This window comes from Carettochelys insculpta, chromosome 3, assembly GCF_033958435.1.
Source record: "Carettochelys insculpta isolate YL-2023 chromosome 3, ASM3395843v1, whole genome shotgun sequence".
In the NCBI taxonomy this organism is placed as follows: Eukaryota; Metazoa; Chordata; order Testudines; family Carettochelyidae; genus Carettochelys; species Carettochelys insculpta.
Genome location: NC_134139.1, coordinates 36,871,298 through 36,887,210, shown reverse-complemented (window position 1 = coordinate 36,887,210; position 15,913 = coordinate 36,871,298). Strand labels below are relative to the sequence as shown.

At 41.4% G+C, this 15,913-nt stretch overlaps 1 protein-coding gene across 3 annotated transcripts in view; it reads left to right on the top strand.

Annotated features, from left to right (window-relative positions):
• LRPPRC (leucine rich pentatricopeptide repeat containing) overlaps window positions 1-15,913 on the top strand; it is a 160,854-nt gene that overhangs the window by 36,595 nt on the left and 108,346 nt on the right. For all 3 annotated transcript variants that reach the window (XM_074989616.1, XM_074989615.1, XM_074989617.1), the window contains 2 exons: window positions 7,125-7,243; window positions 7,922-8,015. In XM_074989616.1, coding sequence (XP_074845717.1) covers window positions 7,125-7,243; window positions 7,922-8,015 — 213 coding nt within the window. The remainder of the gene's footprint in view (window positions 1-7,124; window positions 7,244-7,921; window positions 8,016-15,913) is intronic.

Below are 15,913 nucleotides of genomic sequence, written 5' to 3'. Positions count from 1 at the left end.
AGTGGGTTATAGCTAACGGAAGAGATCTAAAAATTAAACACTGGGGAGATATAATTATTGCTGTGACATTAATTGTTTGGTGACTTATTGTTCCAAAGAAAGTGAGGGACATCCCATTGTTTTGAGTCACATTAAACTAGAGTGGACAAGTGGTTGAATAAACAACTGTCTGGATTACAAGAGTAGCATATTTCTACAATTTTATTAAATGTGCACTTTACAAAATAAACAGCATTATATTGTGTGCTGAAAAAGCTAAAAGCAAGTTCAGACTTTTGCAGGAATGGGAAAACTGCAAGGTTAAGAAAAACAGGACGTAGGAGGGTTGACAATAGGAAGAAGCATTGGGATACACTGTGTCAATAGATTGTGCGTGCAAATATCTTTCTGGAAGTGGAAGGAGTTGTGGGTGGTGTTTGCTTGCATTAAAACTTGTGTAACTTAAAGTTTTTGCATAGCATCATTTAGCCACTTTCTTTGAAAGCTTATTTTTTAAAATACTTAACTGTGGTTTTTATAGAACTCTGCTGTATTATATCAGCAGCTACTTACAAAGTATATTATGCCAGGTTCCCTTTGCTAGTAGAGAATATTTTCAGTGTTCACATTTACTCAGTATAATAAAGTTCACAAATGAACCAAATACAATGATTTTTTTGGATTCCTTGTGGTGGTAATAGAGTTCCCTAGGAAAAGTTGAAAATACTAATTTAAGTATTTGTCAGTATTTTGTGATTACATAAATTATTCTGCTGGAAATTTTTGTGTGCACCTTTAAATTTAAATTCTGACTGTACAGTTGGCAGCGTTATGCCATTCTCCTGAATATAACTTCACCTTTCAAACTGAAAACTCAAAGAAACACTTCATTATTTGATATCTGAACTAAAGATATATTAAAACACCTTTTCAGCTGTACTTACCTGTACAGAATTGTACCTAGCCATCAAGTAGTTTCATTGATTTCAGTGAGAATCAGGACTAGGTTGGAAACTCAGGAATAAAATACTGCTCAGTGTGAGAATAAGTGGTAGGATCTGTCCCTTAGCAGAACAGCTGGTTTTGAGCCATATGTTTCAGGGGGAGCAGAAGCTGTGGCTATTGTCACTCACTGTCCCCCTCCATCTACTTAGGCAGTCCTTACTTAATTGCTCAGTTATACAAGTTCTGGAGAAAGCAGAAGCTGGATGCCCAGGGTCTGAACCAACAAGGTGAAGGGCCCTATAATATCAAGCAGTAGAAATCGTGGAGTGGTCTTAAACTCTTCTGTGCAGCTAGTTGGGACCAACAAATAATTTTTCTCTAGGGAGTATGTTTGAAAAGAAAAGGTTGGCAGGATATTTAAAAGTTAGCCATAAGTTTCACTGTTGTATAATCTCCGTTTATAGCACAGGTTATCTTCTTCAGTGGTGCTGCCATTCAGTGCTGCCATCATAATGCCATTTTCAAGAAAGTTTCATTCTTCAGAGTCTAGCTTGAAAAATTGGGGGTTGGAAGGGCAAAGTACATCAGGAGCATGCACCTTCAGAATATCATAGAGCAGCACGTCCTCAGATTAACGCAGAAAGAGCTTTTTAAGTACAGTACAAGCTTTATTATCCAGCATCCCAAAGGATAATAAAATGTGCTGGTTATTTGAGTTGGGGCCAGCAGCCAGCCCCGCTCTGTGTCTCCAGCTGGGAAAGCAGGTACCCAGCCTTGCTCCGCCAGCCCTGGCTAGTCAGTTGACCTTCTCTGCTGGCCTTGGTTGGCCTTGCGGCAGCTGTCCCCATGATATGCCAGTTAACCAGCACTCAGATAACCAGCATGGTTAACTGGGCTTTTCCTGCAGATTAAAAACTGGTTCGGTTAATACTGTACACCAGAGAGTCCACATGTTGAATAGATTCCTGTTTTTAATAGTAATTCTTAATAAAACATATGTCCTTATTTACTGCTACCATCCCCTCCTCCAGTAATTAAAATTCATGATTAGGATATATCTTAGAGTGCTGGAATTTTTGTTTAAAAATGTTCATCGTTCTTCACTTGGGATAATTAAAACTCACCAGATTTCTGACCAAGGATGAGACTGGCCAGGATTAAGTCTGATTAATCTTCTCAATGAATAGAAGTCGTTTATATAAATTGTGTTTTAGAGGTATATTTATGGGTCTATCCTGAAGGAAGGAAGTAGGATGGTCTAGCATCAAAGTAATTAACAAATGTATTGGTAACTTGATGTATTTCACGAGTTTGATTGCATTGTAAATCTGCACTCTGTCTTATACAAGAAATTTGAATTTATGTTTATTTTATTTCAAATATATTTTAATTTGGAACCTGAGGTTATTTTAAATAGTGAAAAGGAAATTTAAAATCTCAATTCAATATTTTTATTAAAAAGTTACTTTTTATTATGTGAATTTCAAGAAACCTCATTCTTCAAATCCAAATGCAAGTGTTTTGCCATGTGAATGTGTGTAGTCTTGTAGAATTTAGTGGACATACATACATTTTTAAGGTCGAGAGTGTAATTTTTTTCCCCCCCAGGACTGGGGCCTTGGATTGTTAAAAACAAAAGATCTTTAATTTGCTGTTCACATGACAGGCTGTTCAACTTGCATTTTTATCAGTTTTGGAAATTAAAACTAACTAGCCTATTTTTCCACTTTTATTTTGTTTCTAGTAACTCATTTTCACATTCTCCATGAATGTCAAATAGAAGAAACTTAAATAGTAAAGGGACTTTTAAAAAATATATGGAATTTAGTAAAATCGATACATTTTCTTGGTTTTAAAACTAAGTTCTTTAATAAAACCTAAATTTTTGCTAAAATTTGACACAGTAGCATCCTTCCAGTTTTTTTCCCCCATGGTCTCTTAACAAACGTTAGCCATTTAAGAAACACACAGGCCAGGTCCACACTAAGAGGTAAAATCGATTTTGAGGTAGTCAAGTTCAGCTGTGAGAATTGCATACCTGGAGTCAACTTAACTAGAATTGGTTATTTTTCCCACTGGCCACACAGTGGGAGATCAACAGGAGGAGCTCTCCCATTGACCTTCCCTTACTGGTTGTGACTGCCAGGAGTACTGGACTCAGTGGAAGCAATATGACAGTTGTATTGAGCACATTCCCACTAGGTACACTCAATTGAACCCCAAAATATTGACTGTGAGTGCGTCGATCTTCCCTTCAGTATAGATGTACTCATAGTCAGAAAATTAAAAGCGTAATGATTTCTTACTTAAAGAAATATTTCCTACACGTGTTATGCAAAACACTGATACACAAGCTTTTTTATGAAGAAAACGTTCACTGTAAGCCACTTCTTTTCAGAGTGTCCAATAAAATTAATTTTTAGGGATTTTTAGTAGTCAGTTTCCTTCTTACTAAACTTACATGTTTGTATTTGGTGTATCTTTACTCTGCCTGTTTCTTTGCCCATTGTTTTAGTTTTGAAGCAAGGGAAAAGCTGAATAGCCCTCTTTTTCCTTGTGACATCCAAAGTCCAGGTTGAACTTCTCTCATTCAGCACCCTTGGGACCTGACTGATGCTGAATGAGAGAATTTTCTGGATCACGGGAGGTCAGTATTGTTTAGCACATTATCAATACTTGCACTGCTTACTAGGTTTCTAAAAGACATTTAGGAGTAAATTAGAGCTAAATAATAGCACGAAACACTGAGAGCCAGGACTAATGGCTGTATACTAATTTTATGGGACCACAGGAGACTTGGCTGCACCCACAGTAAGTGGTCACCTGTCTAATTAAAATCATGCAAGATTACAGATGTTGCTGGATGGTAGAGTTCCAGATTGGAGAGGTTCAACCTGTAATTCTAAAGACAGATGTAAGTTTCAGAAATGCTGGTCTTGTATTTTCTTTTGATTTAAAATTTTGCACCCTGGTATGAGATGCCAGTTTCGTGTAACTTATGTTGAGAAGACATTAACATGCTAATTAATAAAGCTTTTTTGTGTGATGGAACAAAACTTAAAAACATAAAACATTTTAGTTTGTGAGGATAAATTCCTGGTTTTAATGGCTATTGCTGTGCAGATATTTACTCAATTATGAAATGTTGAAAAATAAATGAAAATGAATAACCTTTATTTCCATAAATAAGGATGATGAGGCATATTTTGGATTTTTAAAAACTGGGCCAGGGAGGGGGAACTGGAAGAACTTCATGTTAATAACACTTAGGCTGTGGCCACACTTGGCCAAACCTTCGAAATGGCCATGCTAATGGCCAAATCGAAGAATACCGAGGCACTGAATTGATTATTCAGTGCCTCATTAGCCTTCGCAAGCTTCCGGCAGCAGTGCTTCGAAAGCGCTGCTTTCGAACTCATGCAGCTCGGCGCAGCTATACGGTGGTCCTTTTTGAAATGCTCAGGGTGCCTTTGAAAAGGACCCCTGTGTAGCCACGTTGATACACACACACTCGAAAGCGGTGCTTTCAAAGCGCCGCCACAGGAAGCGTTCTAATGCTAATGAGGCACTGAATATTCAGTTCAGTGCCTCATTAATATTCTCTGATTTGGCCATTAGCATGGCCATTTCGAAGTTTTGGCCAAGTAGGGCCACAGCCTTGGAGCAATCAGACATTGGGTAGCTGGCACCGTTGAAGCTTTCTTTCACTTGTCTGCCAGTTAATCTTAATCTCAAGAACTGTACCAAACTGCATAGTCATAGCAGCTTCGTAAGGGGATCTCTGTGCTGCCAGCTGGCCCACGCTCACCTCAGGGCATGCGAGGCTCAGCTCAGGCAGATCTTGGTGGAGAAAGGCTTTACCTCAGGGGCCAGTGGGACTGAAAGAGAGGTTTTAGGGGAAGGTTTCACCTCAGGAGAATCAGGAGCTCATCCCCAGGAGCAGACTCTCGCTGCAGTGCCCATGGGACATGGCCTTGCTCCTCTACTGACGGTAGCAGTGGTGCTGTGCCTGGCCTCAGCCACACTGAGTCCCGTGTTTGCCCAGCCCTGCCCGCCTGGTATGCTCCTTGTGGCCAGGAGGGGTGGAGGGGCTGCCCTGTGTATTCAGCCACAGTGCCCACTGGTCACAGCCACAACCTCTGGCTCCTTCACAGGCACGTTCCTTGTCTAGGTTAAACAATGTAACCAGCGGGTCACACTCAGATACTTCATTAACATGTAGTGTGGTCCACCAAAAAAAAAAAAATTGATCATGCCGCATGTGGCCCCCAGGCTTCGTGTTTGACATGCTCGATGTAAGCTGAGTGCATGGGCAGCCACCCAGTAGAGATTCAGGTAGTGCCCAGCTAATTAGGAGAGTGCCCATGGCTATTAGCATGTGTTTCTATTGGTGGTGCACACAACCAAAATTTTTTCTGCTCATAGATGATAAAAATTAGAGGGAAAACTGGTTGTGACATGTCTACTGGAGATTTGGGAGAGCCTGATAAGCTCATTTTCTACTCTGTACCCAATTCTTCTGCATCCACAGTACCTAATTCACTGTGGTATGTAGAACCCTGTTGAAAACAGTTATTTCTTGTAACATTGACTTGGAATTCTTACAGTGGAATAGTCTTTTTAAAGCTGAGCTCTTAATACATTTTTTACATTTTGCAAATATAAAAAGGAAATTTGCTGTCAATATCTACAAGGTATCAAGGAAGATTTACTGTAATTATTTGTTTTCATTATTTTGCAGATTCTCAGCCAAAATCAGACAGTTTTTTGTTTAAGGCGGACTTGAGCAGATGATGCGACTTTAATTTAGTGTGACTTGCCTGCATGTATTTTTAAGTGCTCAAAGGGAATTCACATTTGATTATTTGCACCATAGTGCACTGCATAAAATATTCATGGAAGTGTCACTTTTCCATAGGTGGCACTCCAGGGCAAAGACAGGGACTTGGGGAAACTTTGTGTTTTAAAGTAACAAATATGAGAGGCAAATTGGAAAAAAAACATATGCTACTTGGAACTGGTATCCTACAGCATCTGACAAATGATTTTTGCCAGCAAAAAAAAATCCAATACCTGTATAGCTTGTGACATGAATTCAGTTAGCTAACTAGGCTTGATAGAATGAAACTCAGGAAATTCTTGCAAATTTTAAAGAAAAGCCATTAAAGCATAAATGCCCTTGTTAAAGTAAATGCTCAATGTGGTAAAGATTTCAAATTTCAGTTTTCATTAATGTTTATGTAATACCAGCAGATTTTCTTTCTCTTTAGGAAAAAATAGAAAAATCTGATGTATTGGTGTAAGAGCTATGTGGTCAATTTTTAATAAAATATTATGGTAGTTGCTACTTATATCTTTATTACTACATTTAGGTTGTGTTGGTATCATTGATATATTTTCAAATAATTGTCTATGCTGAAAATTTAGGACTAGATCTTCTGATGTACTGAGAGCCTCATGCAAGTGCGAAGGAATTTAGGCAGGTGTTGAGGGAACTTGGCACCTTGTCAAGCTGGACCATTATCCATATGTGAAGCAAGTTAATTTTGTCTAGGACGCCCAATCAGTCAATTTGTTCATGACAATATTTATTTAGTCTTGTACAAGGTTAGACACCCGTTTTTTAAATCCTGGAGCTTAGCAGTAGATTTGAGGGTGAGAAACCAATGTAAGTGTGTTTCTTCACACGTTGATCACAAATGTCTTGAAGTTGGCTATATTCATTTATTTATGCAGTTCAAAATATTTGCCATGCTCAGCACATCAGATATGTGGGCATTGTCAGTGTACAGTCTTAAAATATTTATAATAAAAACAGAGACATAATTTTCATCTGCCATCTCTAGGTATTGGTGCTAATTTTGTAATTTTAATTCCAGTGAAGCAGCTCATCTTCACCAAGCCAAAAATATGCCTTTCCTAATAGCACAGAAGCAGAGGGAATGAAGCTTTTTCAATCTGTTAGTTTTCTGTGGAGCAAGATAGGAATAAAAATTGTTTATCTGTTTCTGATTTCAGAATTGATAACTTAATTATTGAAAGGAAGAAAAAGTTCACAGCTTTTGCACAACAGGAACTCAAGAAGGAGAAAAAAATCCTGAATATGGCTGTAGATTAATGTTTATATATTTCCTTTTTACAAGAAGAACTCTAACTTTTAGTATCTGAAATTGTTCAGCATTGTAATATTGCTTCTTCAGGTATTATTGCGGTCCTTAAAGCAATGCATGAGCTTGGGGTGAAACCTGATGTGGAAACGTACACAAACTACGTTTTGACAAATATTGATAATGTTCAGAATTTCCGTGCTAGGCTACAGGTGAGTTTAAATGATTAATATATTGCTATGTATGACCCAATTCTGCAGCTGCTTTGTGTGCAGTAATCTCATTGACTCCAGGGGTGTTCTGTGACAGACAGCTTCCACATAGACAAACAAGACCATTAATTATTTGGGGGACTGTTTATTTTTTGAACATTATTTTCTGTTGTTTCCCCATCTTCCTACACTACCTTACTCCTTTTATTAGAATCTTAAACTCTTCATGCTGTGCGATGTTTCTCGCTAATGTATTTTTCCACTTCTGGAAATAAGATGTAAGTATTACCGTGTTGCTGATTGAGTAGCTATTATTGTACTGTTTTCCAGCTATGCAGAAACCCAGAGTTCTATTACTTTTTCACAGTAATGTTCTTTCCTACTTGTGGTTCATGCTCAGCTCTTATACCTAATTGTACCTTTAGTGGTCAAGAGTGCTTCTTCTGCCTAGTTAGTTAGTTAGCACCGGTGGGCTTTTCAATTGCCTGTCATTCATTCCTCTGGACAAGACGAATGGTGTTTACAGTTTGTGCTGCCAAAGTATTTGTAGAAAGGGGATGTTGCTCAGCAGAGACATGGGAAGGGCAGTACTTAAAAATACTGTTGAGTACCAGGGTGGGGGGGTGTGTGTGTGTGTGTGTGTGTAATATAAATATATATAATCCTTTGTTTCCATAGGAAAGTGGCTGTCTATTTGAAGCTGAAGGACTCGCTCTAGCAGAATTAAGATATGAAGCAATACAAGGAAGACTGGAAAATGTTTTATCGTTATGTAAGTATCTTCCATGTATTTAGCAGAGGTGTTTGTAACAGATGCAGATATGGAGTACTTAGGCTGATGAGATTGTAAATATTCAGACATGCATTTTAAGGGTGACTTAGTGGCTGGAGTTATTGTAAAGCTTTTACCATATTATGGGGTCGTTGTGACATTTGTGGGAAGGATCTCAAGGATATCTTCTGAAGTGGCCAGTTTCTGGTCTTGGGGATTTTACATTTGTAATAAACTGCCTTTTTAATAGTACTATTCCTCATGCGTTTTGCATACGTGGTTTTTTAAACTTCATGTTACATTTATTAAAAAAGTAGTACAAAAATGGCAAATTGGTATTTAGGTTAATTTTAGGGCCTCCATCACCTGATTGGTCAATAGGAGCTGTGAGCATATGCCTGATGGGATAATCAGGCCCTACGTTTATGGTATCACAAGTTAGGGTTTTGTTTTTTTTTTTCTAAGGACCTATTTGTTAGAAGACCTTCCAGTACACAGCAGGTCCTAATCCATGCAAACATTGATACACACACTGTTAAATTTAAATCTGTGGAATTACTCTTGGCATGTGCCTGAGTCTTCACAGGATTGGGACCCAAACAGTTTTGTTTAGTTTGTCTAGTATATTTAAATCTTTCACTCAAAAATATGGATTAAATAAAACTTAGCTTTAGTACATCACTTAGATGAGACGCTGGCAGGACAGATTTTGGTTCCCATTTAGAGATTTGTAGAACAAGTCAGAAAAAAGTTTCTTCAGGAGCTGTCAGTAAGGCCAAGAAACCAAGGAAAACAATATCCATGGCTCCCAAACTTGAAGTTATTAAAAGAATTGAAGAGGGCCAGCAATCAAAATGCATGTTTTACAATGAACTTGGTGGTATTGACAGTGTGTACAATCTCTGTGCAGAAAGAAAAGATAAAAGAAATGGCAGAAACTTGTGTTGATGGAGCTAAAAGGTGCATCGAATAACAATAATGGGTAAAATTGAAAGATTTTTCATACATTGGATCGACAGCTATAATGAATGCAACATTCCTTTGAGCCCCTTTACTATAAGGGAAAAAGCCCTGTCTTTGTTTGAGGACCTGAAGAAGAAAGCTGAGGAAGAGAGGCAAGTTGGGGCTGCCAAAATAACCTTCAAGGCAAATCACAGTTGTTTTGAGTGCTTAAAAGTGTGTTTGCATTATCATAGTCTGCATGTTGCAGGTGAACCAGCATCTGCTGATAGTCGGGCAGCTAAAATTTTCTAGCCACATTGCAACGAATAATTGATGACTATGGATAGTCTCCAAAACAAATCTTTAATTTGGATGAATTGGGGCTTTTCTGGAAAAGAATGCCTTCTCAAACCTTTATTTCAAGGGATGGAACAAAAGCAATAGGTTCAAGGCCTCGAAGGATCGACTGACATTACTACTTGGTGGAAATTTGGAAGCAGATGTGAAATTGAAGCCTTACCTTGTTTACCATTTGGAAAATCCAAGGGCGTTCAGAGGCTTGAACAAGACATCATTACCTGTGGTCTGGCATTCTAATCAAAAGACATGGCTGACAAAGCAGGTGTTTGCTGGTTACACAATAAGTTACCTTTTTATCATTCATCTCTAAATATTGTGCTGAAAATAATCTGGGCAGTAAATATCTGCTGATCCTTGATAATTCTCCTGGTCACTCTGACTATGGCAATAGCATTCAAGTAGTTTTTTTGCCCCAAAATACTAACTCCATCCTTCAGGTAAACTAAATCAAGGTGTAATTGGTACATTTAAAGCTTACTGTCTGCAACTGCTGATGAGATGTCTCATATGTACATCAGACAGAGAAGACAAACCAACAATTAAGCAGTTGTGGAAGAACTACAATGTCAAAATGGCTATAGAAAATATCCACACTGCGTGGAATAAAATCAGAGTATCCTGAATGGTGTTTGAAAAAAGCTACTGCCAAAATATGTTCATGATTTCCATGGTTTTGAGGGTGAAGTGAAAAACATTCAAATTCTATTGTGCAACTGACATCTCAAGCGGAGTTCAGTGAGGTAGATGCAGATAATGTTCAAGACACATTGTTGTCACAGAGCGTCATGGAGACACCCACGCTTGAAGCACTGGCATCAACTAGAGGTGGTCATCAGTAGGCGTAATAACCTCAAAAACGTCCTTCTGACACGCAGCTATCATAGTGCTGACTGTGATACAGATCACTTGCTAGTTTGCTCCAAGCTCAAGCTGAGACCCAAGAAGCTGTACCGCTCTAAACCTGCTGGAAGGCCCCGCATTGACGCCAGAAAGACAGCAAACTCGGAGAAAGCTGAAAAGTTCAGAGAGACCCTCCAGGAAAATCTGCGCAGTGGCCCTGGGGGTGCCGATGCGACATCCAAATGGCAACATCTGAGGGATACAGTTTACAACACGGCCTTGTCAGTGTTTGGAAGAAGAGCTAGAAACACGGACTGGTTCGAAGCTAACTCCGATGAGATGATTCCAGTCATTGAAAAGAAGCGCGCTGCACTCCTGGAGTACAAACGCTCACTGAGCCAGAGTACCCAGCAAGCACTTAGAGCGGCCAGAAGAACAGTACAGCAGGCAGCCAGGTGCTGTGCCAGCAACCACTGGCTCCAGCTATGCAGCAGCTTCCAGACCTGTGCCGACTTTGGTAATCTCAGAGGAATGTACGAGGGTATGAGGAAGGCATTAGGACCCACCCAGAACAAGATAGCACCTCTGAAATCCAAATCTGGTGAAGTCATCACTGACAAAGCCAAACAGATGGAGCGCTGGGTTGAGCACTACTCCGAGCTGTACTCACGCGAGAACTTTGTGGTTGACGCAGCCCTCGATGCCGTCGAGCTCCTACCAGTAATGGACGAACTGGATCAAGAACCGACTGTGAATGAACTGAAGAAAGCCATTGACAGCATTGCAGCAGGGAAGGCCCCTGGTCAGGATGGTATACCACCAGAGGTAATCAAATGTGCTGCGGACACGCTCCTGGAACCCCTACATGAGCTACTGTGCCAGTGCTGGAAAGAGGGTGAGGTTCCACAGGATATGCGTGACGCTAACATTGTAACGTTGTATAAGAACAAAGGAGACAGAAGCGACTGCAACAACTACCATGGAATCTCCCTCCTAAGCGTCATTGGTAAACTGTTCACTTGCGTCATCCTTGGCAGACTCCAGAAGATTGCTGAGTGTGTACCGCGAATTGCAGTGTGGATTCCGCGCAGAGAGGTCTACTGTTGACATGGTCTTCTCTCTAAGGCAGCTGCAGGAGAAGCGCAGGGAGCAGAGGAAGCCACTCTACATAGCCTTCATCAACCTGACCAAGGCCTTTGACTTGGTCAGCAGGGGTGGTCTGTTCAAACTGCTCCACAAGATAGGCTGTCCTCCACGGTTACTCAAGATGATCCAATCGTTCCACGAAGACATGAGAGGAACCATCCAATATGACGGCGCATTATCGGACACTTTCAGAATCAGGAGTGGCGTTAAACAAGGATGCGTGCTTGCTCCGACATTGTTCGGGATCTTTTTCGCACTCCTTGTGAAGCATGCCTTTGGATCTTCAACAGAGGGCATCTTGCTGCACATAAGATCTGATGGGAAACTGTTTAACCTTGCAAGGCTGAAAGCTAAGTCTAAGGTGTGAGAAGACCTCATCAGAGACATGCCGTTCGCAGATGATGCTGCTGTCGTGTCTTTCACAGAAGACCAGCTTCAAAAACTGCTGGATCAGTTCTCCAAAGCATGCAAGGACTTTGGGCTTACCATCAGCCTGAAGAAGACAAACGTACTTGGTCAGGATGTTGCTGAATCCCCATCAATCAGCATTGACAACTATACGTTAGAGGTTGTCCACGAGTTCGTTTACCTCGGGTCCACCATCACTGACACCCTGTCCTTGGACACTGAGCTAAATAGGAGGATCGGAAAAGCGGCCACAACTCTGTCCAGACTCAGCAAGAGAGTGTGGAATAACAACAAGCTGTACACTCACACCAAAATGCAAGTCTACAGAGCCTGCGTCCTCAGCACCCTCCTTAATGGCAGCGAGACTTGGACCCTGTATGCCCGCCAGGAAAAGAGGCTAAACGTCTTCCACTGGTACTGCCTCAGGTGCATCCTTGGAACATCATGGAAGGACAGAGTGACCAACACCGCCATCCTCGAGCAAGCTGGAATCCCAACCATGCACACCCTCCTCAGGCAGCATCGACTCTGCTGGCTTGGCCACGTCCACAGGATGAATGATGGAAGGATTCCAAAAGACATCCTGTATGGTGAGCTAGCCTCTGGCAAAAGACCTCCCGGACGCCCCCAGTTGCGCTACAGAGATGTCTGCAAGAGAGACCTCAGAGAGGTAGATATCAAGCTGGACAACTGGGAAGAACTAGCAGACGACCGCAGCAGATGGAGGCGGGGGTTACACAAGGGCTTTCAGAAGGGCGAGATGAAGATCAGACAGCTAGCAGAGGAGAAGCGAGCGCACAGAAAGCACAATAAGGACTTGCCAGACACCCACTACATCTGCAAGAGATGCAGCAAGGACTGTCACTCATGTGGGTCTTCATAGTCACAATAGACGCTGTAAATGAAGTCCTCAATTGAAACTTTAAAGGGCGTGATCCATAGTCTATGCAGACTGAAGGATGCCTACTACTATTGTCACATTGTGAAGAATTGACTAATGAAGAATTAATTCAGCTGGATGCAAAAGAATTATCGGAATAGGAGGAGGAAGAATTGGATGAACCACAAAAAATGCTGGACACTAAAGCATTCTGAGAATTCTTCAGTACATTGGAGGCAGCTGCATAAATTTTTGATGACGATGACCAAACTAGAATGGAATTCAGCGTGCAGTAAACAAATTCATGAAGCCGTTCGATGCTGTCAGGAGCTGTGTAACAGGGAAAAGAGGGCTGCAGTACTAACTTCAATATTATCTTTTTTTCCAACCATTAGCCTTATCACCTCCTCCTAAACCCTCATCACCATCAGCTGATGTTCAACCCTCAATCTCAAAAAAATCTCAAAAGCTGAAAATAAAACCCCAATTAAGTACGTTGAAGTCAGTATGGAACTGTTTCTGATGATGACGCAGATGATCCCATGGAACTCATGTCAACACCACCTTCTTCACCACTGTCTAAGAACTGACTAGTGGTAATACATGTCAAAAAGAGTAATAAAGTAGCTCTGCTCTCATCTTTGATTGTATAGTATTGTAAACATGGGGGAAAAATATTGGTTTTTTTGGAGAGGAGAGGGGGCTAGGAACTAGTCAGAATCTTTTACATTGAATTAATGGGAATTTCATTTTTGATTTATGTATTTTCACCTTACAGTTTTCATGGAATGAAATACGTTAGTAAATGGAGGGTAGGTGTACTTATCTGTTAAACGACTGTTGTCTATAAAATTCACACTGAATTCTGCCATCTTTTGGTCCTGTTACTCCAATTTCCAACATCATGTAAAATATATTGAGCTGTTCTTTTCAAAAAGAGTGTTTATGTCTGGCTTAAGCAACAGTACCTCTGCTGGAAATCAAACATTTAATAAGGTTCTTGTTACTTGAAAATAAAGGAGATTTTGTTTTGTTTCTTCAGCTTAAAATCATAGAACAATAGAGCTGGAAGAGACCTAAAAAAGCCATCAAGTCCAGCCCCCTGCCCTAAGTGGGACCAAACACATCAGATCAGACCAGCCAGGGCTTTGTCGAGGTGAGACTTAAACACCTCCAGGGATGGAGACTCCACTACTTCCCTGGGTAGACCAGTCCAATGCTTCACCGCCCTCCTAGTGAAAAAGTTTTTCCTAATGTTTAACCTGGACCTTTCCAACCACAACTTAAGACCATTGTTCCATGTTCTGCCATCCATGACCACTGTGAACAGCCTCTCTCCAGCCTCTTTGCAACCTCTTTTCAGTAAGTTGAAGGCTTTTATCAGGTTCCCCTCTCAGTCTTCTCTTCTGCAGACTAAACAGTCCCAATTTTCTCAACCTTTCTTCGTAAGTCATATGCTCCAGCCCCCTAATTATCATGGTCACCCTCCCCTGGACCCTCTCTAGTGTATCCACATCTTTCCTATAATTGGGGGCCCAGAACTGGACACAGTACTCCAGATGTGGCTTCACCAAAGCCGAATAAAGAGGAACAGTCACTTCTTTGGATCTACTGGAAACACTCCTCTTGATGCAACCTAATATGCCGTTAGCCTTGTCTACAATGGCATACTGTTGACTTATGTTCAGCTTCTCACCCCGTACTACTCCCAGGTCCTTTTCTGCAGGACTACGACCAAGCCAGTCGGACCCCAGCCTATAACAGTGCTTGGGATTCTTCCAGCCCAAGTGTAGGACAAGTGCAGAGTCCTTATTGAACCTCATCAGATTTCTTGCAACCCAGTCTTCCAATTTGTCTAAGTCAGTCTGGATCCTATCCCTAACCTCCAGCGTATCTACCTCTCCCCCTAGCTTAGTGTCATCCGCAAACTTGCTGAGGGTGCAATCCAACCCCTCATCCAGGTCATTGAACAGAACAGGACCTAGAACCGAACCTTGGGGCACTCCACTAGAAACCAACTGCCATCCTGACATCAAGCCACTAATCACTACCTGCTGGGCCTGACCTTCTAGCCAGCTTTCTATCCATCTTACCATCCATTTAGCCAATCCACATTCCTTTAACATGCTGAAAAGAATATTGTGGGAGACCATATCAAAAGCTTTGCTAAAGTCAAAATAAATCGCATCCATTGATTCCCCTCCCCCGCCCCATCCACATAGCCAGTTATCTCATGATAGAAATTAATCAGATTGGTCAGGCATGACTTGCCCTTCATGAATCCATGCTGACTATTTCTGATCACTTTCTCCTCCTCCAAGTGCTTCAAAATGACTTCCTTGAGGAGCCCCTCCATGATTTTTTCCAGGGACTGATATAAGACTGACCGGCCTTATAGTTCCCTGGATCATCCTCCTTCTCTTTTTTTAAAGACGGGCACTACCTTTGCCTTTTTCCAGTCATCCGGGATCTCTCCCAATCTCCACGACTTTTCAAAGATAATGGCCAAGGGCTCGTCAGTGACATACGCCAACTCCCGCAGAGCCCTTGGATGAATTAGGTCCAGGCCCATGGATTTATGTGTGTTTAGCTTTTTTAGATAGCTCCTAACCTGTTCTTTCCCCCACCAAAGGCTGTCCACCTTCATCCCACAGTGCATCACTTGTCACATTAGTCCGGGAGCTATCCTTCTTGTCGGTGAAGACAGAGGCAAAGAAAGCATAAAGTACTTCAGCTTTCCCTACCTCATCTGACACTGGGTTACCTCCCTCATCCAGTAGGGGCCCCACGCCCTCACTGATCACCTTCTTGCTAACCTGCCTGTAGACTCTTTTTTTTTTTTTTCTTGTTATCCTTCACATTCCTCGCAAGTCGCAATTCCAGTTGTGCTTTCGCCTTCCTGATAACTGCCCTACATTCTTGAGCTATACCTTTTTATATCCCTCCCTAGACATACGTCCAAGTTTCCACTTTTTGTAAGCTCCCTTTTTGTGCCTCAGTTTTCCAAGGATTTCCCCAGTAAGCCAGTCTGGTCTCCTACCATATTTACTTCTCTTGCTGCACATCGGGAGGGTTTCTTTCTGTGCCTTCAGCCGGGCTTCCTTAAAATACTGCCAGTTTTCCTGGACTCTTTTTCCCTTCATGGTAGCATCCCAGGGGATTCTGCCCATCAGGTTTCTGAAGGAGTCAGTCTGCTTTTCTGTAGTCCAAGGTGTGTAATTTGCTTCTCTTTCCTTCCTTTGGTCAGGATCCTGAAGTCTACCATCTCATGATCACTGCTTCCCAGGTTGTCACCCACCTCTACCTTCCCTGTTAGTTGCTT